The sequence below is a fragment of the Sorex araneus genome, chromosome 5 (assembly GCF_027595985.1).
Source record: "Sorex araneus isolate mSorAra2 chromosome 5, mSorAra2.pri, whole genome shotgun sequence".
Taxonomy (NCBI): domain Eukaryota; kingdom Metazoa; phylum Chordata; class Mammalia; order Eulipotyphla; family Soricidae; genus Sorex; species Sorex araneus.
This window is the reverse complement of record NC_073306.1, coordinates 133,315,663-133,343,095: the sequence shown is the minus strand read 5'-3', so window position 1 is coordinate 133,343,095 and position 27,433 is coordinate 133,315,663. Positions and strand designations below refer to the sequence as shown.

Here is a 27,433-nt window from a genome sequence, read left to right as displayed (position 1 = left end):
GTGCTCACCGGGGCCGCCCTGTCCCTGGCGCAGGTTTGGATGCTGACGGGGGACAAGCTGGAGACGGCCACCTGCACGGCCAAGAACGCGCACCTGGTCACCCGGAGCCAGGACATCCACGTCTTCCGGCTGGTGAGGGGCTGGCCCCGGGGGTGGGCTGGCGTGGGGCCGCTGACTCAGCAGAGCCAGCCCAGAGGCCGGGCGTGCCGCGGCCCAGCGGGATGGACACGGCCTTCTGACCGGGCGCAGGCCTCTCCCGAGAGGACCCTCGAGAAGGTTGGAAAAAAAAATTAGTTTGGGCCACACCCGGCCGCTGCTGAGGGCTTTACTCCTAGCTCCGTGCTCAGGGAGCACTCCTGGCGGGGCTCGGGACTCTGCTTGCATCACCAGAGACCAGAGACAGCCACGTGCAAAGCGAATGCCTCCCCCCAACCCCCCCTCCCCGTCGGTCTCTCTCCAGGCCCCTTCCAGCACGTGCTTTATTTTTTCCCCCTCTTTTGGGCCACACCCAGCAGTACTCAGGGCTTGCTCCTGGCTCTGTGCTCAGGGCTTGCTCCTGGCAGGCTCAGAGAATCACAAGGGGTGCCGGGGGCCAGACCCAGGTGCTTCCCCCGCCCCATCACTCCGGCCCCACCTTTGGGGAGTGTTGAAGGGGGTGTGGGGGGGGCGTCCAGTTCAGCGCAGGCGCTGGGGCTGGGATCAAGGGGCAGGACGGAGGGCGTCCCCCCCGCAAAGGCAGAGGTGCCGTGCCCAGCACCCGGGGCCTCTCCAGGATCCCTCGCTGGCCCCGGTGGGATGGCACGGCCAGTCCCCGTCCCTGTGCCCGGCGCCCGGCCAGGGTCAGGTGGGGGTCTCCAGAGACACAGCCCGAGGCGGGGGTCCCGCTGGCGGAGGGCGCCCACTCCCAGCGCCGTCTGGACCCCTTCCGCCATTCCCGCTGCCTCCTGGCCGGGCGGTGGGCAGGCCCTGGGGCCTCGGGGGCAGCGATTCCAAACGGTCCCTCGAGTGTCAGCTCCTGGCCTGACCCTGGGCAGATGCCGCGGCCAGAGGCCTGCTGGCCCCCTTTCCTCTTTTTTCTTTTTTTAGCTTTTTGGGTCACACCTGGCGGTACACAAGGGTGACTCCTGGCTCTGTGCTCAGGAATGACTCCTGGCGGTGCTCAGGGGACCGTATGGGATGCTGGGAATCGAACCCGGGTCGGCCGCTTGCAAGGCAAACGCCCTCCCCGCTGTGCTGCCGCTCCAGCCCCACCCCTTCCTTTCCTCTCACCCCCGGGGTCTTGGGCACTGGGGGTCTCGGGCACTGGGGGTCTCGGGCAGTGCCGCTGACGCCTCACCAGCCCAGGCCCTCAGGCGCTCGCCTTGCATGGGGCCGGCCGGGTTCCCTCCCCAGCACACGCATGGTCCCCCGAGCACTGCTGGGAGTGGCTCCTGCACCGCAGGGTCAGCACTGGGCTGAGTGTATGTGAGTCCCCTGCCTTGGGTGGGGGCGAGTTTTAGAGTCTTTGTGCTGAATGCCCTGGAGATCGAGCGTCACACGCAGTTCATCGTCCAACACCCGCCCCCCACAGTGCACGTTCCCTACACCAGGTGCCCCCTCTCCCTCCACCCCCCAGCCCGCCTCTACGGCAGGCACTTTCCTTCTTTCTCTCTCCTTCTGTGTGGCCCCCCTGCACTCATAGGTGAAGTTGAGTCGCATTTGAGGGGCTGGGGACATGGCTCATAGGGCTGGAGTGCTGTGACATGCAGGAGGCCTGGGCTCAATTCCGGCACTGCAGAGGGACTCAGACTACTAAGCAGGAAGTAATCCCTGAGCACCGAGAAAGGAGTAACCCTGAGCACTGAGTAGGGAGTAATCCCCGAGCACCAAGCAGGGAGCAATCCCTGAGCACTGAGTAGGGAGTAGCCCCAGAGCAGTGTGTGCTGTGGCCCCCAGACCTAAGCAAACTGAGCCTCCTTGGAGCGTGGCGGTGCCGTTGGTGGGCACTGCCGGACGCAGCCAGAGGCGGGTGGCCGGAGCCCGCAGGGCTGATTCCGGCCTCTGGAGGGTGGACGTGCCATGCGGGGCTGGCTGGGCATCAAGGTCCCGCTCGCGGTTATCTTGACACCGCGGGGCCGGGAGCCGGAAGTGGACGGTGGCGGTGGGTCAGCCGCTGGTGGTTCCCCTGGAGCCGGGGCCGGCCCGCACCGCACCGCGTGGCCGCTGTCTGAGCGCGCGGCCTGCCCGCCCTGCAGGTGACCAACCGTGGGGAGGCGCACCTGGAGCTGAACGCCTTCCGGAGGAAGCACGACTGCGCCCTGGTCATCTCGGGGGACTCCCTGGAGGTGGGTGCGGGCCCGCGGGGCCGCCGGGGGGTGGGTGGGCCGGGGTGGCCGGCGGGGCTGACCTCCCGGCCCCCAGGTCTGCCTCAAGTACTACGAGTACGAGTTCATGGAGCTGGCCTGCCAGTGCCCCGCCGTGGTCTGCTGCCGCTGCGCGCCCACCCAGAAGGCCCAGATCGTGCGGCTGCTGCAGGAGCGCACCGGGAAGCTCACCTGCGCTGTCGGTAGGCCGCCCGGGGCCCGCCTGGGGGGACTCACCTGGGGGGGACCCACCTGTTGGGGGAGGCGGGACTCACCGGTGGGGTGATGGGACTCACCTGTGCGGGGTAGGATGATGGGACAGTGCTCAGGACTCCCGCGGGTGGACAGTGCTCAGGACTCCCCATGGGTGGACAGTGCTCAGGACTCCCCCTGGGTGGACAGTGCTCAGGATTCCCCGTGGGTGGACAGTGCTCAGGACTCCCGTGGGTGGACAGTGCTCAGGACTCCCCCTAGGTGGACAGTGCTCAGGACTCCCGTGGGTGGACAGTGCTCAGGACTCCCCGCGGGTGGACAGTGCTCAGGACTCCCGTGGGTGGACAGTGCTCAGGACTCCCCCTAGGTGGACAGTGCTCAGGACTCCCGTGGGTGGACAGTGCTCAGGACTCCCCGCGGGTGGACAGTGCTCAGGACTCCCGTGGGTGGACAGTGCTCAGGACTCCCCCTAGGTGGACAGTGCTCAGGACTCCCGTGGGTGGACAGTGCTCAGGACTCCCCGCGGGTGGACAGTGCTCAGGGCTCGCCCAGGTCCGACTGGCCCTGTTCCCCTCTGCGGCCTGACCCCGGGGTGTCTGCTCCTGCCGCTGCTCCCATGGCTCATCTGGGGGTCCCTCCCCTGGACTCGGCCCAGTTCGGCTGGGCTGGGGGTGGCCCTGCGTCCAGCTGCTCCTCCTGGGGGCCTCCCCGGCTCTCCCCAGAGGGGCTGCGGTCCTGATGGGTGGGGCCCGGGCCGTGTGCAGTGACCCCTCCCCCCGAGTGGCTGCAGCCCCTGTCCCGCCCGGGTGTTTGAGCCGTCCTGGCCCTGCTCACCCCTCCCGCCCCGCCCCTCTCTGCTGTGCAGGGGACGGGGGCAACGACGTGAGCATGATCCAGGAGGCCGACTGCGGCGTGGGCGTGGAGGGCAAGGTGGGTCCCGCCCTGCGGGGGTCTCCTCCGGGCTGCTGATCTGTGTGTGTGTGGGGGGGGGGGAGCCCAATGGTGTTCACGGTTCCCTCTTGGCGGGGCCACGGGGTCTCTGCGGGGCACCAAGCCCGGGTGCGAGCAGAGTAGCCCCCCAGCAGGCCTCTTGGGCATGAGGGTTCTGTTCCCGTGCGGCGTCTGTGACCCAGCCCTGGGGCGGGTCCATGAACGACACCTTCAAAGGACGCTCGGGGGCCACCCGAGACCCAAGCCGGGCCAGACGAGAACCCGGCACTCCGCACGGGTCCTGGCACTCGAGTCGTGGGCCAGAGCCCCGCCTGTGTGCAGCCCCCCGAGTCCCCCCCCCGCCATGCCTGCGTCCCCCTCGGCCGCTCGGGGCCTCATGCCGTCCCTCCCCTGCCCCAGGAGGGGAAACAGGCTTCCCTGGCTGCCGACTTCTCGGTCACGCAGTTCCGGCACCTCGGCCGCCTGCTCATGGTGCACGGGCGAAACAGCTACAAGCGCTCGGCCGCGCTCAGCCAGTTCGTGATCCACCGCAGCCTGTGCATCAGCACCATGCAGGTGGGCCGGGGGGCGACGGATGGCTGGGGTGTTGGGGGGGCGGGATGGCCCAGGGCCCGAGTGGTCCCCTCAGCACCAGCCCGGGGGGCCTGAGAGGCTGGCGTAGGCTGGGCGAGGCTCTGAGCGGTGATGGGTGCAGTGGGGGTGCCCGTGTCCGCGGCACAGCGGGGCTGCTGTGGCCCCGCGCTCAGCACGGCTCCCGTCCCCGCAGGCCGTCTTCTCGTCCGTGTTCTACTTCGCCTCGGTTCCGCTCTACCAGGGCTTCCTCATCATCGGGTGAGTCCCTGCCCCCCCGCCCCGGCCCTGCGGCCGGCAGCTCCGCGGGACCCTGCACCCTTGCTCCCCTGGGTGCGAGCTGGGCTGCACTGCCGGCGTCTCCCGTGGTGCCCCCGCCCCGCCTGCTCTGAGTGCGCCGTGGCCCCCCCCAGGTACTCCACCATCTACACCATGTTCCCCGTCTTCTCGCTGGTGCTGGACAAGGACGTGAAGTCGGAGGTGGCCATGCTGTACCCCGAGCTCTACAAGGACCTGCTCAAGGTCGGCCCGCGGCCCCCCTCCGCCCCCTCCCTCCTCCGCTTCTGCTCTTCCCCCTCCTCCCCTCCCCCTCCTCCCTCCTCCGACTCTGCTCTTCCCCCTCCTCCACAGCTTCCTCCTCCCCTTCCCCCTCCTCCCTCCTCCGACTCTGCTCTTCCCCCTCCTCCCCACCTTCCTCCTCCTCTTCCCCCTCCTCCCTCCTCCGACTCTGCTCTTCCCCCTCCTCCCCTTCCCCCTCCTCTCTCCTACTCTGCTCTTCCCCCTCCTTCCCTTCTCCCTCCTCCTACTTTGCTCTTTGCCCTCCTCCCTCACTTGCTCCCCCTCCTCCCATTATTTTACACTGATCCTTCGGCCAGTGGCCCACGGAGAGGGTCTGGTAGGCTGCTTGGGCTGTGTGGTGCCTGGGGGTCTCCGGGCTACGCTGCCGGAGCCGGGGGCGGCGAGGTGTGGGAGTTGGCCCCTGGCCCTGCGGGGCCTTTCTTCCTTCAGAGAGGAACCAGGGGAGCGAGTCTCCTCAGAGGCATGCCACGGACGTGGCAAGCATGAGAGCCGCACGGGTGGCACATGCTGGAACCGCGTGGGGTCAATGTCCTGCCCTTCGACCCCGTGGGTGGCACCCCCACAGCTCATTTTTGTCCCCACGGGCACATTATCTCTTTAACCCACCTCTGGGGGGCAGGCACGATGCTAAGATGCTAAGGGGCGAGGGTGTTTGCCCTGCATGTGCCCGACCTGGGCTTGGCCCCCCCAGGGACCCCTGAGCCCTGCCAAGGGGGAACCGGGAGCACGGCTGGGCTCCCCGGACCCGAACCCAACACCAGGCAGCCCCCAGCCAGCCGGGAACGCGATGCGCATGCTCTGGCCGGAGGCCTTGGCAGCTGTGCGGGGGAGGGGAGGCAGCCCACCGCCCCTGACCTGCGCGCTCTCCCCTAGGGACGCCCCCTCTCCTACAAGACCTTCCTCATCTGGGTGCTGATCAGCGTCTACCAAGGTAGGCGGGGGCGGCCCCACCCGTGCCTGGGCCCTGGCGCCCGGCCCGGAGCAGCTCCTGGAGGGTGGGGGTCCCCCGTGCCCCGAGACCCCCAGCACCTCCCAGGGCTTCGGGCTCTGAGCCGGGGGGCTGCGCGGGGAGGGGGCTGCAAGGGAGGGTGCTGGCCTCACACGTGGCCAGCCCGGGTGTGGCCCCCGGCACCCCCGAGGGTCCCTCAGCCTCGTCAGCAGTGACCCCCGAGGGCTGGAGCGACGGCACAGCGGGGAGGGCGTTTGCCTTGCACGCGGCCGACCCGGGTTCGAGTCCCAGCATCCCATAGGGTCCCCTGAGCACCGCCAGGAGTGATTCCTGAGTGTGTGAGGCAGGAGTGACCCCGGAGCATCGCCGGGTGTGACCCCCAAAAAAGAAAACACTAAAAGGAGTGACCCCGAGGCTGGCGGGCGGCGGGCAGGGCGCGGCGGGCGGGCGGGCCGGGTGCCAGGCGCTGTCCTCGCAGGGAGCACCATCATGTACGGCGCGCTGCTGCTCTTCGAGTCGGAGTTCGTGCACATCGTGGCCATCTCCTTCACGGCGCTCATCCTCACGGAGCTGCTCATGGTGGCGCTCACCATCCAGACGTGGCACTGGCTCATGACGGTGGCCGAGCTGCTCAGCCTGGCCTGCTACATCGCCTCGCTCGTGTTCCTGCACGAGTTCATCGGTGCGGCCCGCGCGTGCGCGGACGGGGCCGGGGGCGGGGCGGGGGCGGGGCAGGCCGGGGCGGGGCGGGGCGGGGGCGGGGCAGGCCGGGGCGGGGCAGGCCCGGGGGCGGGGCAGGCCGGGGGCGGGGCAGCGCCGTGGTCCCCGTGCTGAGTCGACAGGTGACCCCTGGAGAGGGGGGCGGGGTCACCGGGCGCCCAGGGCCCTGTCCAGAGCCCGCGGGGGGTGGGGCTCAGGCCTGGCACGTGTCTGTCGCTGTTTCCCGTGGGTGTGGGAAGGAGGGTGGTCCCAGGAGCCGTGCCCAGCCCTGTCGCCCCCGGGCACCGCAGGGTCAGCCTCCTGCAGCAGGCGGTGGACGCCCCGTCTCGACCCCGGGCTCGGCTCCAACTCAGACCCAGACGTTCCTGTCACCGCCTCCTAAACCTGGAGGGGAGGGACTGGGAGATAGTGCAGTGGTCAGGGCACATGCCCAGCTGACCTGGGGTTTATCCCTGGCACCACATGGTCCCCCAAGCCTACCGGGAGTCAGCCCTGAGCACAGAGCCGGGAGTCAGCCTGTGAACTGTGGGCCCCAAGCCAAAAAAGCCCAAGAAGAAACTCCCCTGATGGGCCCGGGTCGAGCTTGGCTCTCGGCAGTGCTGGTCCAGGACACCACGGGGTGCGGCGCCCTGTCAGGAGACCCCCCGAGGCCCGGAGAAGCTCAGTGACCCCCACGGCCTGTGGGAGGAGGGAGGGAGGGAGAGGGAGGGGAAGAGAGAGGGGAGAGAGATAAATAGGTGTGTGTCTGTGTCTGAGTGTGTATGTGTCTGTGTGTCTGTGTGTCTGTGTGTATGTGTATCTGTTATATGTCTGATCTGTGTGTGTGTCTGTATGTGTGTATAAATCTGTATGTGTGTGTCTGTGTGTGTATGTCTGTATCTGTGTTTGTGTGAGTCTGCCCGTGTGTTAGTGTATCTATCTGTATGTGTCTTTGTATATGTCTGTGTATGTCTGTCTGTACCTGTGTGTATGTCTGTTCCTGTGTGTGTGTATGTCTGTACCTGTGTGTGTGTATGTTTGTACCTGTGTGTGTATTTCTGTACCTGTGTGTGTATATGTCTGTTCCTGTGTGTGTGTATGTCTGTACCTGTGTGTGTGTATGTCTACCTGTGTGTGTGTGTATGTCTGTACCTGTGTGTGTGTCTGTACTTGTGTGTGTGTGTCTGTACCTGTGTGTGTATATGTCTGTACCTGTGTGTGTGTATGTCTGTACCTGTGTGTGTGTATGTCTACCTGTGTGTGTGTATGTCTGTACCTGTGTGTGTGTCTGTACTTGTGTGTGTGTGTCTGTACCTGTGTGTGTATATGTCTGTACCTGTGTGTGTATGTCTGTACTTGTGTGTGTGTATGTCTGTACCTGTATGTGTATGTCTGTACCTGTGTGTGTGTATGTCTGTACCTGTGTGTGTATGTCTGTACGTGTGTGTGTGTGTGTGTGTGTGTGTGGTGGGTGGCCCGTCCCTACCCCCCCTGCTCACTGCCCGCCCCTTGCAGACATGTACTTCATCGTGACGCTGTCGTTCCTGTGGAAGGTGTCGGTGATCACGCTGGTCAGCTGCCTGCCCCTCTACGCGCTCAAGTACCTGCGCCGCCGCTTCTCCCCGCCCAGCTACTCCAAGCTCACGTCCTAGGTGCTGGGCGCGGCCGGGCGTCTCCGCCCCCCGGAGGACAGCTCTGACTTCCGCCCCTCGCCCGCGCCCAGCCGCTCACTCGCTGCGCTGGCCGGCCGGGATGGACACGGCGGGGCCCGCGCTCCTGTGTGAGCCGGTGTCTGTCCCCGCCGCCGGCCGGGGGCGCTGACCGGGAGGTTTCCCGCCGCCCCGAGCACGTCCGTGACCAACGCGTGTGGCGCCGGGGCAGGGGGGGCTCCCACGGCCGTCGTTCTTCCTGTCATGTCCTGACGCTCGACTCTCGTCCTGGCTGCCCCACAGCTGGTCCCGGGGCGAGGGGCAGCTGTTCCTGGGGTTTGGGCTGGCTCTGGGGCTGGGCTCCCGCCTGACCCAGCCCACATGCAGCGTCGTGACGCTTAGGGGCCCGCGGGGCTCGTGCCCACTGCAGAAACGCGTTTCTGGGTGGGAGCAAGCCGGGGCGCGTCTCCCCCCGCCCCCGCCCGCAGCTGAGCGAGGAGCCCTGGGTGGGGGTCAGCTGGAGTGGGTTCTAGAAGGAGACTGTGTCTGGGGGCGCGGCAGGGAGTCCTGGGGGTGTCTGGGCGCGTGGTCTCGGCTGCAGTCTGCGGGGCTCCCGTGCATGGGGCGTGGCCGGGACACCAGGGTGTGGGGCCCAGGCTGTGGGGGACGGTTGTGGCAGGCAGGGGCCGGACGCACAGTGCCCAGCCATCCCCAGGGGCGGGGTGAGCTCGTGTACACGGGTGGCGGGGGCGTCCTCTCTCCCTGCAGGCCGTGCCATGGCCCTTGCTCGGGACCCCGCGGGGGTCCCCTCCAGAGGGCGGCCGTTTGCTCTGACTCACCCCCGAGGTGCCACTTGGCTCGCGTGGGGGAAGACGCCGGAGAGAAGGGGGTCCCCACCTCCCTAGCACCTGCCACGGGCCCCCCTGAGACCTTCCTTGTTGGGGGGGCGTGCAGCAGGACGAGGGGAGTGGAAACCCCAGCATGAGCACCTGGGGGCTCCCAGGATGGGGGGAGGAAGGGCAGCAGGTCCCCCGATTCCCGGTCTGGAAGGGCCGGGCTGGCGCCAGGCAGTGACCCCACACTCGGCCCGGGTGGGGTCAGAGGCTCCGCGGCACACCGTCCGCCCTGCCTCCAGCCCTTTCCTTGAAGCCAACCCCCCACTTCCTGCTGGAGTCAGCACTTTGGGGTTCCTTTCTGCCCATGGTGGTTTGCCAGCGGGAGGCGGCGATCCCGCTTACCCCCCCCTCCCTTCCTTCCTCCCTTTCTCTAAGAAAACAGCCACAGACCCGAGGCCCCGAGGCCCGTTTCTCATCGTTGACAGTTGCTGAGAGCACGCGGGCGTGCGTGCGTGGGGCGCAGGGGCGCGGGGGTGAGGGCAGGGAGAGGGGTGTCGCCCTGCCCCGGTTCCTTGTGCGCGCCGGGCCTGGGTGCCTCCCGGGAGCGCCTGACGCCTGAAGCCTCGCACCTGCTGGAAGAGGGGCCCAGCCGGGGACGCCTGCCCGTGCCGGCGTCCAGCCCGAGCCCCCCTGCGGCCGGCCCTGCCTCGCACCCATCTGCTCACGTTTCCGAAGCCTGTTCTCGGCTGGGGGCTTCCTGGCAACACTCTGAATGTAGTTTGGATTTTATGCTTCTTGCAGACTGACACGACCGTGCCCCGCGCTCCCCTCTCCGTCCAGACTTCTTACCTTGTTTTACTTCCCTGAGGTGGGCACAGGACCCACCCACCCGCCTCATGTCTTTTAGGCGGGGCCCAGATTTCAGACCTCTGTCCAGATTTCATACGCGGCCCCCTTGTCCTCCTGCCTCGCCCTTCTTCAGGCGGACACCTGTTCGCCCTTTTCATCTTTGACCTTTGTGGCGTGTTGAGACGTGTGTGTTGTGAGATGTCACCTCAGACCTCTTCCGAGCTATCCCCGGCTTCCAGGTCGCTCCCGATGTCTCTCCCAGCTTACTCTTCATCTTCAAAATACACAAGGGACTTTGTAAATAACACAGATTTTATTTATTCCCCCACCTCCCTGTTCTCTTTAAAAGTAAAGCTTTTGGTTGTTCTCTTTCTTAAGAAAACATTTCCGTGAATTGTGTCCGTTTCATCTTGGGGTGGGGGGGAGTCTAGATTATGATTGGGAACAGAATTGAAAAGTGCCCCCACCGTTTTGAGTGTGTGTGTGTGTGTTTGTGCCTGTGTGCATGTGTGTGTGTGTGTATGTAGGGGCTTTCGTGATCCCTTGTGACTCAGAGCATTTCTCACGCCAAAGCAGCCTTTTGGGGGGGGGGTTCCATCTTCTCCATCACCCAGGACTGGGGTGGGATTGGGGGTGGGGATTGCAGTGTTTAATGGTGCCGGGCATTGTCAGTGAATATTGTGTTGGGGCGGGGAGGGGCCGTGGTATTTGCAAAAAACAAACAAACAAAAAAACCCAAAAAAAACGATCTGCGTCTGATTGATTACGTTGTGGCGTGCGAGGTTGGATGTTTGCACCTGAGCAAGGACCAGGGCAGGCCACGCCCAGGCCACGCCCACGGGGGACCTGGCGCTGAGTGCAGGCCAGGAAGTCCCGGCCCTGGCCCCCACGTGCCCCCCACTTTCCCAGCGGCTCTCCTTTCATTGTCTGCCAGCGCGGCCGGTTCCTGTTGCCCAATAAAGCTTGTGTACTGTATGCCTTCGGGGAGCATTTTGATTTGTGCGGAAACGCGACTTCTGGTGGCAGGACGGAGGGCGCTCTCTTCCACGCACGGCTTTTCTGCTTATCTCGTGGTCTCCGGAAATGTGAACTGTTTTTTTTTTATAAAAATTTTATTTTCAAGTTTTCCCCAGCTAAAGTGATTTTGACTTCAAAAAAGAAAAAAAATTCAAGAAAAACAAACCTCATGCATTATGTGTAATTCTGTACTTTGCTTATTCTGGACGGCCCGGATTTCACCGTTAACTGAAATCCTGTTGGCTGTCATCGCGCTGATCTCGTGCAGCGGAAGTCACGGTTGATGGTTCCCGTTTATCCCCGATGGCGCTGCCGCTGCCACCCTTTTATTTTAAAGAGAAGGGTGTCACGGGGCTGGATTGAAAGATAGCACAGAGGGCAGGGCGTTTGCCTTGCACGAGGCCGACCCGGGTTCGATTCCCAGCATCCCATACGGTCCCCTGAGCACCGCCAGGAGTCATTCCTGAGTGCAGAGCCAGGAGTAACCCCTGAACATCGCCGGGTGTGACAAAAAAAGAAAAAAAAAGAAGGGTGTCAGAAATGCAGTCCCTTCCATTTCAGGTAGAACAGGTGGCATCTGGGAAGCCAGTGAGTCGGGGGACCTGTGACAGAGTGGGGAGCCACCCCTGGAGCGGGCTCTGCAGAGAGGAGCCCCAACCAGGGGAGCAGGTGGCAGCTCCTCCAGGTGGAGAAACTGGACTCCCATCTGCACAAGTCCCTGTCGCAGCCCTGCCACCTCCAACTGTGTCATTTACAATTTACTAATTGCGGGGCTGGAGCAGTAGCACAGCGGGTAGGGCATTTGCCTTGCACGCGGCCGACCCGGGTTCGATTCCCAGCATCCCATAGGGTCCCCCGAGCACTGCCAGGAGTCATTCCTGAGTGCATGAGCCAGGAGTAACCCCTGAGCATCGCCGTGTGTGACCCAAAAAGAAAAAAAAAATTTACTAATTGCTTGCTGGCTTCCTCTCCTTGGCCTTTGTGGGGGTGGGTGAGGACTGCCACCTGCAATGAGGGTATCCGGATGGACACCCATCCTGGTGCATTCAGAGCCTCTTGGTCCTCGTCCCTCACCTGTGGTCCACACCGGAAGTCCGGGGACCAGCTGGCTCCCAAGGTGAGCTTGGGTACCGGTGCGGAGTGCCCTGGACCACCAGGGGGCGCCGGAGGACCGGGTGAGCTTGGGTTCTTGCAAGCGCGCTGGTTTCTGCTCGAGGCTTCTTCAAAACAGACATTCCTTTTTATGTCCTTTACTAGACTATTTTGCTGGTCTGCGGGGCGGGGGGTGCGGGCGGTTGTGGGTGGAAGATGAATATTTATTTGATCTGGGGTATTTGCATTTTTGAATAATTGGCCGCGGGAGAAGGTCTGCCCTGCTCGCTCTTGGAGCTGACGACGAAATGTTCCAACTCCCCAAGTGCTTGAGCTGTTTTTGTTATGAAACTTTTCAGGGTGACATGAAACGCTGTGGTATTTGTGAGTCCATCTATAAATGATGGATTTGCTCACCTCAAAATAGAACGGCAGTCGCTCCCAACTTTCCAGAAGCCCCGAGCACAGTAACCGAATTCATTCAGGAGTCGCTAATTTCCTCCTCTAAAATGGTTACATAACAGAGCCGGGGGCCCGCCTTCGCGCCTCAGAACTCCCCGTGCAAGGGGGGGGTTGTTGGGGGGGAGGGCGATGTGTCATGAAAACTCGAAATAGCTTTGCTAAACTCTGGGAAAAAGATGTCTGTCTTTTCCCCTGATAGCCCTTCCCCCGCTTTTCACCCAAACATTGCATAATGTTAAAAAAAAAAAAAGCCAACTCTTTCCATGGGGTTTAATTTCATTCTCCATGTGGCTGTGGTCGGAGGGGTGATTGAAGCGCCTTGGGGGCTGGCGGATTTTTGGGGCATCACGCAGTCCCAGATCAGTTTTCGCCCGAGGCCGTAGCCGATTTGCTCGCCCGCCCACCCTGGGGCTCCTCCCGTCCCCTCCTGCCCCACTTCTGCGGACGGACGAGTTATCTCCGACGTAGCGTTTTTTTTTTTTCTCCCAGCCTGTCTTGGCGGGGGGCCAGCTCCAAGCCACCGGTGGCTTTCCTCCCGAGGTTGGGTTCTGAAATGGAGTCCCCCTAGCATTTGGGGTTACTGAATCATGTGTGAGGTCACCAGCGGCCCCGCCACCACTGCCTCGTGCCCGCCAGCACCCTCGCCTGGCAGCTCCGCCGGCAGGTCCGGTTTGCTCCAGGACTCGGTGGCCACGTGCCGGGAGTCCGTCCCCAGGAGCTTCCAGAAGAAACGTTCTCTGGCTCCACACCAACCCGGGGGTGTCTTTCTTCTACTCCTCCAAGGAGGAAGGAGGGACCCCGAGGGCACGGGGCTGGGGGTCAGAGGGGACACGGCCACTGCCTGGTGGCCCACCGGTGGCCGGAGCACACGGGAAGGGGCGTCTCCGCCTGCCTGGTGCTGTGTCGGCGCGTAGACACAGGGGCCTGTGCAGCCCGCCAGGATGAGGCCGGGCAGGGGACAAGGGACCGTGCCCGGGAAGGCCCTCGGGGGCCCTGGGGGTGTCCATGAAGGCTCTTTGGGGGCTTGGGGTGTCCGGGAAGGCCCTTGGGAGGTCTGGGAGTGTCTGAGAAGACGCTTTTTAAGAGTCTGGGGGTGTCGGGGCTGGAGCGATAGCACAGTGGGGAGTGCGTTTGCCTTGCACGCGGCTGACCCAGGTTCGATTCCCAGCATCCCATAGGGTCCCCTGAGCACCACCAGGAGTAATTCCTGAGTGCAGAGCCAGGAGGAACCCCTGTGCATCATCGGGTATGACCCAAAAAGCAAAAAAAAAGAGTCTGGGGGTGTCTGGGAAGGCCCTTTGGGGGCCTGGGGTTGTCTGGGAAGCCTCTTTGGGGGTCTGAGAAAGCCCTCAGGGAGCCTGGGGGGTGTCCAGGAAGGCCCTTGGGGTCCTGGGGATGTTCATAAAGGCTCTTTGGAGGTTTGGGGTGTCCAGGAGGGCCTTTAGAGGGTCTGGGAAGACCCTTTGAGGGTCTGGGGGTGTCCGGAAAGGCCCTTGTGGGTTTCAGGGGTTTCTGGGGAGGCCCTTTGGGGGTCTGGCACAAGTGTGGGGCCCGACAGAAGAGAAGGAAGAGGCCATGGGCATTCTGGAGAGACGCCCTGGGCAGGAGAGTGGGCACGGGGGGGAGGGGAGGAGCAGGCAGAGGGCACTGAGCTACAGGGAGGAGGGCGAGGAGAGGGAGGGGAGGAGGAGCACAGGGAGGAGGAAGAGGGGGGCCGGGAGAGGTGGAGGCAGGTGGAGGTGGGGGAGGGGCAGCCTGGGGACACGCCCACGGAGGGAATGAGCCTCTCAGGCCTGAGCTGGGGTCTGGGGGTTGTGGGGGGGCTACCTGCCTCTTCTCTGCCCCAAGGACTCAGGGGCGCCTCCGTGTACCCACCCTGCCCCCTGCCCTACAGGGCGCCGCCGGTACACCCCACTGATGGGCAGCGGGCACCGGCTCCTGTGCGCTGGGCCGCTGCCCCCTGGCTGCTGCCGCTGGCTCTGGGCGGGGAGAGGAGCCCCTCCAGCCGGGCCGCTCAGATCCTTCCCAGAGGAAGAAATAACGAGAACAGTCTGTGGAAAAGAATGTCGTTAGTGTCTTAAAGATGGGCAGAGATTCGTTCTCATTTGTTCTTTGATGTGAAACAGATTTCTCTCAAGGCAGTCGGAGTTTTCAAGGCTCTAACGACCTCCAGAGCCCCCTTGATTCCGGGGGGCGGGGGGGGGGGCGGGAATCAGGGGTCCGGTTGGCTCCGAGGACTAATCAGGCCCCAAGAAAGAGGTGAGTTGATTACCCTGGAAATTGTGCCCGAGTGCTTCAAAGCCGGGGCCAGTCATTAGGGTGTAAGATGCTCCTCTCTATGCACATAACTTAGCATAATGTTATTAGGCAGCTCATCACCCCCAGAATGGGAGGACGCGGGGCCAGAGAAGCCGCTCGCCAGCCCCCAGCTTTCTGCAGACGTGGAGCTCTTCACTCTAAGATGGCCGGGGCGAGGTGGCACGGAAAGAACAGCCTCTTCCCCCTGCCCGCACGGGAGCAGAGCGAGAAAGGGGAACTGCATGATTAGGGGGCGGCATGCCGGGGTTGGGGCACCCGGGGGCGGTGTGCCTTCGGGGACGTTCCCCCCGGCGCCTCTGCCCCATCCCGTCCCCGTGCCCACAGCGCAGACTGGAGTCCAGGCGTGGCCCGGGGTTGAGTCCGTCCTAAACACGAAGACCCCCAGGGGCAAGGAGAAGGGACAGGGCAGTCGGTGGCAGAGGGTCTCAGCTCAGTGTCCGTCCAGACCACGTGGGGGGAGATGACAGACAGTCCTCGGCCCCCAGCCCTTGGGCACCGTCTCGACTCTGCTGCCAAGACTTGCTCATCTTTTTTAAATTTTTTTATTTTTGGGTCACACTGGGCGATGCTCAGGGGTTTCTCCTGGCTCTGCGCTCAGGAATCACTCCTCTTGGTGCTCGGGGGACCCTAGGGGATGCCGGGAATTGAACCCAGGTTGGCCGCATGCAAGGCAAACACCCTCCCCGCTGTACTATGGGTCTGGACCATTTTTTTTTTCTCTTTGAGTCACACCTGGCAATGCACAGGGATTACCTCCTGGCTCTGCACTCAGGAATTACCCCTGGCGGTGCTCGGGGACCATATGGCATGCTGGGAATAGAACCCAGGTTGGCCACATGCAAGGCAAACGCCCTCCCTGCTGTGTTATTGCTCTGGGCCCAAAACTTTTCATCTTGGGTTTGTCTGTCTGTCCATGGCTCCTGGCAGCATCTGCTCTCCAGGGCCCAACTGCTGGGTGAGGGACCATGCTGGACTCTAAAGGGTGCCCAGGGGTTCCCAGAGTACCACCAGCACTTTGGGAGGAGGGGCCTCACCGAGAAGCCCTGGAAACACCTTCTTCCTTCTTTCAACCCCAAGGACAGAGGAGCTGGAGGCAGGGGAGAGGGCTGACTGCTGACGGGGCGGGGGTGGGGTGGGGTGGGGGGTGGGGTGGGGTTGGGCCGTGGAGGCCCCAGCAGTGGGTTCACTCTTCTGGCTTCGCTCTTCTGCCTGAGGGGGCAGGCGCTGGCCCTGGTTCCATCCTCAGCCCGCCCAGGAAACCTTGGTCTCACGAGAGCAGCCCTTTGCCAAGGCTCGGGCCGGATGCTGCCGCGTCCCCGGAAACGTTTCACTCAGATCGGAGCGCGTGGCCCCATGCCTCGGGAGCACAAATCCTGGAAGGCGAGATGGTTCGGGCTCAGAGCAGCCTGCGTGGCCTTGGCCTGGCACAGCTCCAAGTGCGTCCCTCGCCTGCACAGCGCCCCAGCAAAGTGGGGCCCCCCAGACGCCCCCCCCAGCATCTCGAGAGAGGGCTCTCGGGCCCCACGGGGAGGGGAGGGAGCAGAGCCCAGGGAACCACAGCTCGGGGCTCGGGTACACGGAGGCCACCAGAAGAAGCAGAAGCCGCAGATACGGGGAGATACAGAGGTGGTAGTTACCTTGGGTTGGGGAAGGGAGGGGAATGGGGTGACTCCTAATGGGCACCAGCCTTCTTTTGGGAGGGGGGAAAGAGAGAGAGAGAGACAGAGACAGAGAGAGACAGAGACAGAGAGAGACAGAGACAGAGAGAGACAGACAGAGAGACAGAGAAAGGAGAGAGATTTCTAGAACATTCTAGAATTAAAGGCTGATAGTTGCACAATTGCAAATCTACCAAAAACCATCGACATTTCTTTTGTTGGGGGGGGGTCACACCCGGCGATGCACAGGGGTTAGTCCTGGCTCATGCACTCAGGAACTACTCCTGGCGGTGCTCGGAGGACCCTATGGGATGCTGGGAATTGAACCCAGGTCAGCCGCGTGCAAGGCAAACACTCTCCCTGCTGTGCTATTGTTCCAGCCCCACCATCGCTGTTTATGCTCTTTAAAGGGTGTATTTCTGAGTTGGAGGGGAAGGCGCCTGCCTTGCATGTGGTAGACCTGGGTTCGATCCCTGACTTCCCATAGGGTCCCCTGAGCATCGCCAGGTGTGGCCCCCCAAACTGTATGAATAAATGAATAAATATTTCACCATCGGCTCTAGCCTGCCTCAGTGAGGAGGAGGAGCCGGGGGCGGGGGGACTCCCAGGCTGGGCACCCCTGCCCGTGAGAGCAGGGGCAGTGAGGGGAGGGCGAGTGTGGAGGGAAGGCCTCCTGACTCCTGGGCTCGGGCGTGTCTGCAGGAGGCCCAGACTGCTGCAGCCTGGCTGGCCCCGGGCAGCTGCCCTGCTGGGGTGGCGGCTGACCAGATGGCCTGTGCCTCGAGAGCGTGGGGCTCCCTGGCTGGGGACAGGGCACACCTGCTCCCGTGCTGCTCTGCCGTCCCACCCCTTCCTAGGTGAGGGCGTGAATCTCTTGCACTCTTTTTTTTTTCTTTTTTTGGGTCACACCCAGCGATGCTCAGGGGTTACTCCTGGCTCTGCACTCAGGAATGACTCCTGGCAGTGCTCGGGGGACCCTATGGGATGCTGGGAATCGAACCCAGGTTGGCCATGTGCAAGGCAGACGCCCTCCCCGCTGTGCTATCGCTCCAGCCCTCCGTTTGCTTTTTTATTTTTATTTTATTTATTTTTTTTGCTTTTTGGGTCACACCCAGCGATGTTCAGGGGTCACTCCTGGCTTTGCACTCAGGAATTACTCCTGGCGGTGCTCGGGGGACCCTATGGGATGCTGGGAATCGAACCCAGGTTGGCCACGTGCAAGGCAAGCGCCCTCCCCGCTGTGCTATCGCTCCAGCCCTCCGTTTGCTTTTTTAAAAAAAAGATGTTTTCTATATTGCTAGGTGTCGGTTTGGGGGCTATACCCAGAGTGCTTGGGGGGGGTGCCCAGAGTGCCAGGGGTCACCTCTGGGCCTCCCATGCATGCAAGGGCGTCTCCCTGGCCTGGGCGTTCTCCCCCGAGTGTGAGTTCTGAGCGTTAGATGTGCCCTGGATGTTCGGTTGCCACCTGCTTTATCCTCCCCACCACAGCCGTAGCCACCCCTCGGGGGTGCTGAGTGTGGCGTGGGAATGTCTGAGTTGCCATCGGACCGTTCCTCAGTGGCCGGTGGCGCCTTGGGTCAAGGGCAGCTGTGATGGCCAGTGGCGTGGGCACAGCCCCGACTGGGCAGACCCTGGGGCCACACACACGGGCGCAGTCTCCTCTCCTGGGCTGAGGGCACAGGGCGGCCTGCCCTGGAAGGGCCGAGCAGAAACAGTGCTGGGCTCCGGAGGACAGGGCCAGCGTGTCGCCCAGGCAGGGCCTGGGGTCTGGAGGGCCTGGGGTGCGAGGTCAGGTGTGCGGTGCAGGTGACAGGGCCCCTGCTGAGAGGCGAGAGGGTGCCTATACCCGTGGGAGCTGAGGGCGGCCACCAGCTGCAGGCCAAGGGTCAGTCTCCCCTGTCCACGCTGTGTGGCCACTGCAGTGTCCCTAAAGGCTGGGAAATGCCCAGGAAGCAGGGGTGGGGCGGGGTGGGCGCGCACTTTATCTCACCCGTCTGCCGTCACCTGCTCTGAGTCAGACACAGGAGGGGCAGAGGCCTTAAACTTAGCAAGTTTAAGTTTTGGGGTGGAGGGGGATGTCAGGGAGGGCACCAGGGGAAGAGACCCCCGATTGTCTGGAGGCACCTCACAGCCTGCCTCCGCCCCCCCCATGATATTTCTTGAGCACCTACTGAGTGCAGGCAGTCCTCGGCCATGCAACCATCCGGAATAGCCCTGCTCTCTCTCTCTCCCTCCCTCCCTCTCTCTCTCTCTCTCTCTCTCTCTCTCTCTCCCTCCCTCCCTCCCTCTCTCTCTCTCTCTCTCCCTCTCTCTCTCTCTCTCTCTCTCTCTCTCTCTGTCTGTCCTTGACGGGGGACAGGCCCCTGCAAACATCACAGCCCTGTCTTGCCCTGATACCTGCACTTAGCGTGGAGAGCGTTGAGTCAGCTGCCCCGGAGCAACCCCCGGTTCATCGCTGCTCTGGGGGGTACGTGATGGGGTGGGCTACGTGGGGGAATGAATGAAGCAAGACGTCAAGTGTGGGGCGAATGAGAATCGGGTCACACATTAGAATAGGTCAGTGATGCCAAGTGGCAGGGGAAGGGCTGGTGAGGAGACTGGCCAGGGAGGGAGGGAGGGAGGGAGGAGAGCGGGGGAGTGTTCTGGGATTCTGTCTGAGTGTGTTGGTCTGTATCAGCACACAGAGAGTGGTCCAGGCTGAGTAGGGAGCAGATGCAAATGTCCTGTGGCAGCTCGAGCAGGTTGAGCACATATCCCTCCTTCCTGTGGGCACCCCCGGCTCAGTGGCAGAAAGTGGGTGCTTGCTGCAGCCCGGTTGGATGACAGGTTTACACCGCCCCCCCCCCCGCCCCGCCCAAGCCCACTGCCGCCTGACCTGATGAGGTCGGTTCAGAGAGGCCCCCTGGCAGTGCGGGGACCGTGAGACTCCAGATCCCAGGCTCGGGCAGCTGAGAGCCAGGCATCACCGGATGTGGCTCCCGGCAGACCACAGTGCCCTGTGGACCGGCTTCACCTCTGTCTCCAGGCCTGTGGCTTTCTCTAGCTGGAACAGCCCATGAGAAAGTTGTGTTTACTCGGCAGGGACGCTCCCCGGGGCCTCAGAAATGCCTCTTCAGAAAGGAGATTTCGGGAGGCAGCCGCAAGGGTTCCCAGCGGGTGGGCGGGCAGCGCGGGAGGCCCGTCCACCGGGAGCCAGGCGGCGGCAGTGGGAAAGCCTCAGCCCGCCAACCCCCTGCGAGGCCATTTGCTTTCTTTCACGGGCGTCCGCTTATCAATTACTGGGCGGCCGGCGCAGGTGCGCAGAGCTGGGCTGGGTCACCTGGGAGAGGGTGTGTGAGTGTGTGCATCTCCCTAAGAGAGGTGAGGCGGGGAGGGCCAGCAACCCCTGCACACACACACACACACACACACACACACACACACACACACACACACACACACACGAAGCCCGCTGCAGCCCTGAGCGCACAACTCAGCCCCATGCCCCGAAGCCAGAGCCCTGGGGAGGGTCGGGAAGAGAGTCCCCGAGAGTGGAGGCCTCTCCGAGTGGAACCGGGACTTGGACCCGGCCAGAACCGGGCCTCGCAGGCACATTCGCCCGCAGCCCGGTCCGTGCAGCTTGTCTTACGGCCCCAGGAGGGTCAGTGCCTCCCTCCCTCCCTCCCTCCCTCCCTCCCCATACCCTACTTAGCATCAGACAGATCAAAGCACGGGGGGCTTGTGAACCCCGTTTGGGGGCGCGCAGTGGGCTGTTTTGATGACAGACGGCTCCTGCCATGGGGACGGGGTAGTTGTCTAAAGGGACCTTTTGTCCCTTTTTTGTTTGCCTAAGAAGAAAGGGCAAGGGGACCCCGGCGGGCCAAGAACGGCCGGTGCCTACCCATCCCCCTGACACGTTGGCTGAACATGGCATCAGCTGCAGCCGATCCAATGCGGGATGGAGAGTCCCACACGCGAGCGATGCTTGGATTTTCCGTGGAACTTGGGAAAAACCTGGACATGTTCTTCAGGCCGTTAGCTTTGAGAACTTGCATCCCCTAGAATTCCCCTCCTAACTCTCATTGGCCAGGCCAGGGGGCTGTGCCCACCCGGCAGCCAATCATTGGCCAGAGGGAAACAAGTCAAGACCAATCAGATCCGGCTCTGGCTTTAGGGCGGGGCCGAGCCCCGCCTGCTTTCCCAGATGCGCGTGGAGGGGACGCTCTAGAGCTGGGGACCCCGAGAACCCACACTCGGGGTGTCCATCCTTGCTGGTCCGCAGTTGTCCTTCCCGGTTGCCCTGGCCAGCGCCCCCACGGGAGGTCATGCGCCCCCCACCCCCCAGACTGCAGTGACCCCGGCTATGAAACAGGCCACAGCGAGGCGTGGAGGTGGAGAGAAACGTCCAATAAATAAGGATTGTGGCTGTTCTGGAAAAAAAAAAAAATCCTGGTGCCAGGCCCCATGACTGCGCTGGTGTTGACTTAAGGCAGGTTTTATATTTTAGTTCCAGGTAAGCGCTGCTGTGTGCCTGGGGCCGGCCCGCCGCTGTCAGCTCCACTTACCTTCCCGGGGGCTGACAGTGACATGGTGGCACTTTCCACTCGCCTGTGACCGAATACAGCCCCTTTTCTCAAATGCTGGTAACTAAATTGGAGGTGCTGAAAGAAATATTGCCATTGAAATAATGCTTGAGGGAACGTTTATATGCCTTGCAGTGAATTAATGTTTCCCCCCACACCCCCCACCAGAAAAAAAAAAAAGGCCCTTCTCGAAGCACAAATACATACTTTTTACATTCCTTTTTTGGCACGAAGGATCTTAACAGCAGTGTAAATCAGATTTTACAGGCCACATATTTCAAGTATGGAGTTCATTAAATGTGTGAAATTCGACATGTGCTTCAGGGCGTGGCCAAGGTCCCTGGTAATGAATCACAAATTGTGCTGGGCTTTCTGATCAAATTCAATATGCTAATACCCCTTTGGATTTGCACAAAGGGGCCGTTTCTCCTCAGGCCTTCCCAGCTCCCGGGAGCCGTCTTGTCCCGAGGGACCAGGCACTCAGGGGACGGGTGGTGCCGCCACCTTTATGAAGTTAAGTATGTGCCACCTGTGCTTCTCATGGCGTTCTCAGCGGTGTCCACTGCTACTTACCTCTGACCTCTCGTTGGCCAGGCCAGCACTCCACCATCAGGACCATTTACTCAGTTTCCCTGTGCGGGGCCGGGTTTCACCTGGGGGAGGCAGTGGCCCACGAGAACATCTTACCCGATGAGTTCAAGGTGTCAGGTGGGTAAATGGACACAACAGAATCGTGAATCTCGAGGGTCGGGCCACAATTTAGCAGGGAGGGCATTTGCCTTGCACAGGGCCAGCCTGGGTTCAATCCCTGGCACCCCATATGGTTCCCTGAGCCCTTCAGGAGTGAACCCTGAGCTCAGAGCCGGGAGTAATTCCTGAGTACCACCGGATGTGGCCCCAAAGTCAGAAGAAAGAAAGACAAGAAATAAAGAGAAGGAGGGGCTGGAGCGATAGCACAGCGGGGAGGGCATTTGGCTTGTACGCGGCCGACCCAGGTTTGAATCCCAGCATCCCATATGGTCCCCTGAGCACCGCCAGGGGTGGTTCCTGAGTGCAGAGGCAGGAGTAATCCCTGTACATCGCCAGGTGTGACCCAAAAAAAGCAAAAATAAATAAATAAAATAAAGAGAAGGAAAGAAAGAAAGAAAAAAAGAAAGAAAGAAAGAAAGAAAGAAAGAAAGAAAGAGGGAGAAATCACAGTGATTCAATTAAAAAGTTAAAAAAAGAAAAGAAAGAAAAGAAAAGAATGATTCTCCCCTGCAACTGGGCAGTCACTGGCGTTCTGGTTTTTTTTTTTTTTGGTTTTTGGGTCACACCTGGCAATGCGCAGGGGTTCCTCCTGGCTCTGCACTCAGGAATCACCCCTGGCGGTGCTCAGGGGACCATATGGGATGCTGGGAATCGAACCCGGCTCGGCCGCTTGCAAGGCAAACACTTTACCAGCTGTGCTACCGCTCCAGCCCCAAGTCACTGGCATTCTGGCCAGGAAGGGAACCCCTGGGGTGTGACGAGGCCCCAGGAGATGCTGCTGGGAGCCTTTGGAAGGATCCTTCTGGGGGTCACAGTTGAGGCTTGAAGGAGGCTGGGGAGTGTGGCATGGGGGTGGGGGGAGCGCGGAGCCCTTAGCTGGGGGGCACCGGGTAGTCAGACACCCTTGGCTCTGTGGTGCCACACGGACTCAGAGAAAGATCAGAGCGTTGCTGGGACTCATGCTTGCAAGAGACGGAGCGGGCGGATGGGTGTGTGAAGGCGTCAGTGCACGTGGGGGTGCGGCTGGATCCAGCACCTGCCGTCACCTCCTGGGCCCACTTGGCTTCTTTCTGATTTTTTTTTCCTCCCTTTCTCTCTCTCTTTTTTTTTTCTTTTTTGGTCACACCCAGCGATGCTCAGGGCTTCCGTCTGGCTCTGCACTCAGGAATCACTCCTGGCGCTGCTCGGGGGACCCTATGGGATGCTGGGAATCGAACCCGGGTCGGCCGCGTGCAAGGCAAACGCCCTCCCTGCTGTGCTGTTGCTCCAGCCCCCACTTAGCTTCTTCCTCAGGCCCGCCCGCCCCTCGCTCCCCCCCCCCCGCCTCTCCCCTGTCCAGCCCCTCAGCCTACGGGTCCTCCAGTCGCAGCCCCTAGAGTCACCTTTAGGTGAGTGGAGGGGTCTGTTTTCTGGATCTGACGCCCTGCATCCCGGAGCTGACCACCGGTGTGTTCTGACTGGCCAGTGCCGGGCCCGGAGCGGGCGCTGAGGGGCTGAGCCACTGGACGGAGCCTGCAGGTGGGTGAGCCCCGGGGGAGAAGGACATGCCAGGACAGGGCGCAGGTGCCCGCAGGAGAGGGCGAGCTGGGAGAAGGCTCGCAGGGTTCCCGTGGAGGGGGCTTGAGTGTGATTCCCCCTCGCTGCTGGGCACGACCCCTGAGCACTGAGCTGGGAGGAGCCCCAGGACAAAGCGAAGCAGGGCGTCAAGGGGGGGGGTTGCCTCCTCTCAGTGCTCAGGAGGGGACCGTGCGAGGACGTGGCCGTGGTCCCTCTCCGTCCTCCGGGCAGGCTTGGGGACACCAGGGACCAGGATCCGAGCGGGGCCGGCTCTGGGAGGGCGCTTTAGGGTCGAGGGCCGGGAGGCACCTGTGGGGATTTGACTCCTGCGAGAGCCTGAGATGCACTGCAGCGGGCAGAGGGGGGTGCTGGGGCCCCAGAGCAGAGGCTCAGAGGCCTGCCGGGTTCGGGAAGTGGGGAGTCCTCCCGGAGAACCCCCACTGGCAGGGTGTAAGTGACAGAACCTCTCCAAAGCTGCGCAGACCTTTCAAAAGGGAGTAGGGACGGGGAGGAGGAGGGGGGATGGCTTCAGGCCCGGCTGCATCCAGGTGCTTGAAAATGTCTTAGGGAGGTAGAGGGAGATGACAGGTGTTCAGTTTTATTTTATACTTTTGGGTACTTTTCAAATTTTCTTTTTGTCTTAATTTTTTAACATGATTGATTGAGGTACTGTGAGTTACAAGACCGTTAGTGATGGTTTTCGGTATACGTAATTCCAGCACCATGCCCACCACCATGGCACCCTCTCCCTCCACAAGGGTCTGATGTCCCCCCCTTCAGCCCCTCCCACTAACTTGATTTTGTGGGTCAGTTCTCCTGCTGTGTAGCCTGTTTGCTACTACCTTGCTGTGTCTTAAGCCCCACCATGAGAGGTCATTCTGTAGCTGTCCCTTGCTGCCCTCATTCAGCGCGACACCCTCTATGTGGCCCCTCTAGTTCCAGCCACGTCACTGCAAACTGTGATTGTGTCCTTTCTTAGAGCTGCTTGAACACGTCTTCTTAAAGAGCACTTCAGAGAGAGAGGGGGAAAGGGAGAGAAAGAGGGAGAGGGAGAGAGAGGGAGAGGGAGAGAGAGAAAGAGAGAGAGAGGGAGAGGGAGGGAGAGAGACAGAGGGAGAGAGAGAGGGACGGAGAGAGAGAGGGAGAGAAAAGGAGAGAGGAAGAGAGAGATGGAGAGAGGGAGAGAGATGGAGAGAGGGAGAGAGGAGAAAGGGAGAGGGAGAGAGGCAGAGAGAGGGAGAGAGGGAGGGAGAGAAGAAGAGAGGGAGGGAGGGAGAAATGGAGAGAGGGAAAGAAAAGGGGGAGAGAGGGAGAGGGAGAGAGAGGGGGAAAGAGAGGGAGTGAGAGAGGGAGTGAGAGAGGGAGGGAGAGAAAGGGAGAGAGGGAAAGAGGGAGAGATGGAGAGAGGGAGAGAGGAGAAAGGGAGAGGGAGAGAGGAAGAGAGAGAGGGAGGGAGAGAAAGGGAGAGAGAGGGAGGGAAAGAAGGAGAGATGGAGAGAGGGAGAGAGGAGAAAGGGAGAGGAAGAGGGAGAGGGAGAGGGAGAGAGGGAGAGGGAGAGGGAGGGAGACTCTTTCTTGGTTCTCAACAGTTTCCGTCAAAGCCCTGGGGTCTCCCCGAGGTCACAGGTTCCCCTGAACCGAGTCCTTTGTTAAGGGAACAGAGCGCAGAGCACAGCCATGAGCCCAATTAGGACCCTCAGCCTCTTGGACTCGGAACTCAGGCCAACCCCAGGCCCATGAGAAGGGGTTCCCCCCAGAGAACCGAGAGTGGCGGCGTTAACCAGGGCTGAGGAAGCATCAGAAAGAGGCGGTGCGGCCCAGTGGGGTGCGGCGCCGGGACCGGTGTCACTGGAGCACTGGGGGGGGGGCTGGGTGGTACCTTCGGTAATGGGGGGGGTGCGGGATGGAGTGAACTGGAAGAAGAGGAAGAAGAGGTGAGATGCTGAGAGGAGGCTCGTGATGGGATAGGAGGAGAGGCCTGTCAGTCCGCGGGGGCAGAGCTGCCATTGGCTGGAGCGGGGGGCGGGGCGGGGTGGGATGGGGTGCGCGGCCCGCGGGAGCTGGTGCAGAGGCTGGACGCGAACCCGGGCGGGGACGGGGCTTGGGAGGAGAACAGAGGGGCAGTGTCTGCGGCCGGGAGCATTTGGGGGCCAGTTGCAAACCCCATGGGCCTTTGCGCCCTGACTCCGGGGAGGGTGGGTCCTCGATGGCATTTTCCACAAAGCTTTCCAGATGTGCGCTGTTGGTTTGCTTTATTTATTCCTCGTTTTAAGTGGTAACAACAGAGAAAGCAGAAAAGAAGCAAAACCAAAGTTGAAAGTAAGGCGCCGGGGTGGCGAGGGCCCGAGTCAGACCCGGGGGGACGGAGGCTGGGCTCGGGCCCCGCGCGGCTTCCCGTGCTGCCCGCCGTGCCCTGTCCGGCTGCCCGCGAGGGGAGAGCCTCGCCTCGGGGCTCCTGCTGACCCCAGCACCCCACTCCACCGCCCCCCGGGACTTCCTCGGAGGGAGCCCGGGCGGGTCCGCGGTGGCGCCCACTCGGTAGGACACTGGCACCAGAGCTCGGCTGACGGATACAGAACCTCCAGTCTCAGTTTCCCCTGTAGTTCCGTCTGGTCTCGGGATGGGGCCGCAGCATCAGGACAGCGGGAGAGCAGGGCCCGCGGTACCCAGAGCTCCTCTGGGGATGGAGTGGACCGGGCTGGCCCGTGCAGACGCTCCGGGTGGGGGGGCAGAACCTGGACCCCAGCCCCGGGGAAACACGGCTTCAGGCACCCAGTCACTAAGGCCGCCAGGTTCTGCGAGGAGCAGAGGCATCTCACGGGAAGGAAGAGCTCGAGGTCTGTGGAGTTCAGACCCGGGTGGCACAGGCTCTGGCCCATTCTGGGGTCACACAATGATGCTCCCTCCTCCTCTTGGCCAGTCCTCCTCTTCCTCTTCCTCCTCCTCTTCTTCCTCTCTCTCCTCCTCTTCTTCCTCTCTCTCCTCCTCCTTCTTCTTCTTCTCTTCTTCTTCTCTTCTTCTTCTTCTTCTTCTTCTTCTTCTTCTTCTTCTTCTTCTTCTTCTTCTTCTTCTTCTTCCTCTTCCTCTTCCTCTTCCTCTTCTTCTTCTTCTTCTTCTTCTTCTTCTTCTTCTTCTTCTTCTTCTTCTTCTTCTTCTTCTTCTTCTTCTTCTTCTTCTTCTTCTCCTCCTCCTCCTCCTCCTCCTCCTCCTCCTTCTCCTTCTCCTTTTCCTGCTTGTCTTCCTCCTCCTCTTCCTGCTCTTTCTCCTCCTCCTCCTCCTTTTTTTCTTCTCCTTCCTTCCCTATTCTCTCTGCCTCACTTCCCTCCTTCCTCTTCTTTCTCCTCTCCTCCCCTCCTGACTATGACAGCACGTATTATTATTTATTTATTTTGTTTGGGGGGCTCACACGGCAGTGTTCAGGATTTTCTCCTGCTCTGCCCTCAGGGATCGTTCCTGGAGGTGCGGGGATCAAACCCTGGTTGGCTGCGTGCAAGGCAAGCGCCTAACCTCTCCAGCCCCAATCTCCTCGTTACTATTGTGTTTTCATCAGGGAAGTGTCGTGGCAACGCTACGAATGCCTTCTCCCTGGGCATCTCTGTCTTTGGAGAGACCAGCGTCTGGTGAGCATGGCGGCAGGACCTTTGGCCCCGTTGCCCTGGGGTCTGGCTCCGGATGTGGGTGTACAATGTGTCAAAACATGACCTGCACTTGGAACATACTGGCACAGGCCGTCAGCGGCCCTGCATTTCTCCGTGGTGGTTCTCAGAAACGCAGCCTGAAGCTTCGTCTGTCTTCGACGGGGAAGAAACATGGCAGGATGGTTCTTTGCCTGTTGACGTGTCTTCCGCATGGTCTGAGATGCGTATCAGGTGGTACAGGGAGAGGATTTTTTAGTTTTTAGTTTTTGGCTTTTGGGGTCACACCTGGCGATGCTCAGGGGTTACTCCTGGCTCTGCGCTCAGGAGTTACTCCTGACAGTGCTCGGGGAACCAACGGGGAGGGCATTTTGCCTTGTATGAGGCAAACCCGGGTTCAATCTCCGGCATCCCCGAGCACCACCAGGAGTAATTCCTGAGTTACTCCACGAGTAATCTCCTGGAGCCCAGAGCTCCCACTTGACTTTTCGAAAGAGTTTTGCTGTCAAAGCTGATGGTGCTGGAGTTTCCCACCGTCTGCAGCCAGAGGCAGCGCCACGGACGAGAATCAGGGAGGGTCGGGCGCCTCGCACTGTTCTCTAGCAAGAGAGAAGGAAGGAAGGAACGGAGAGGGACGGAGGGAGGGAGGATGGAAGGAAGGAATGAAAAGAAGGGAGGAGAGAAGGGGAGAAGGGAGGGAGGGCAGAGGGAGGGGGGAAAAGGGGAACAAAAGATGGAAAGAAA

General features: G+C 61.8%; 1 protein-coding gene across 5 annotated transcripts in view; it reads left to right on the top strand.

Moving 5' to 3' along the window:
- ATP9A (ATPase phospholipid transporting 9A (putative)) overlaps nucleotides 1–10,612 on the top strand; it is an 85,651-nt gene extending 75,039 nt beyond the window's left edge. For all 5 annotated transcript variants that reach the window (XM_055137726.1, XM_055137725.1, XM_055137724.1 and 2 more), the window contains exons 19-28: nucleotides 34–132; nucleotides 2,235–2,324; nucleotides 2,401–2,545; nucleotides 3,421–3,485; nucleotides 3,906–4,061; nucleotides 4,273–4,337; nucleotides 4,490–4,598; nucleotides 5,529–5,586; nucleotides 6,083–6,286; nucleotides 7,819–10,612. In XM_055137726.1, coding sequence (XP_054993701.1) covers nucleotides 34–132; nucleotides 2,235–2,324; nucleotides 2,401–2,545; nucleotides 3,421–3,485; nucleotides 3,906–4,061; nucleotides 4,273–4,337; nucleotides 4,490–4,598; nucleotides 5,529–5,586; nucleotides 6,083–6,286; nucleotides 7,819–7,955 — 1,128 coding nt within the window. In that variant the 3' untranslated portion in view covers nucleotides 7,956–10,612. The remainder of the gene's footprint in view (nucleotides 1–33; nucleotides 133–2,234; nucleotides 2,325–2,400; nucleotides 2,546–3,420; nucleotides 3,486–3,905; nucleotides 4,062–4,272; nucleotides 4,338–4,489; nucleotides 4,599–5,528; nucleotides 5,587–6,082; nucleotides 6,287–7,818) is intronic.
- Nucleotides 10,613–27,433: the final 16,821 nt, after the last annotated feature.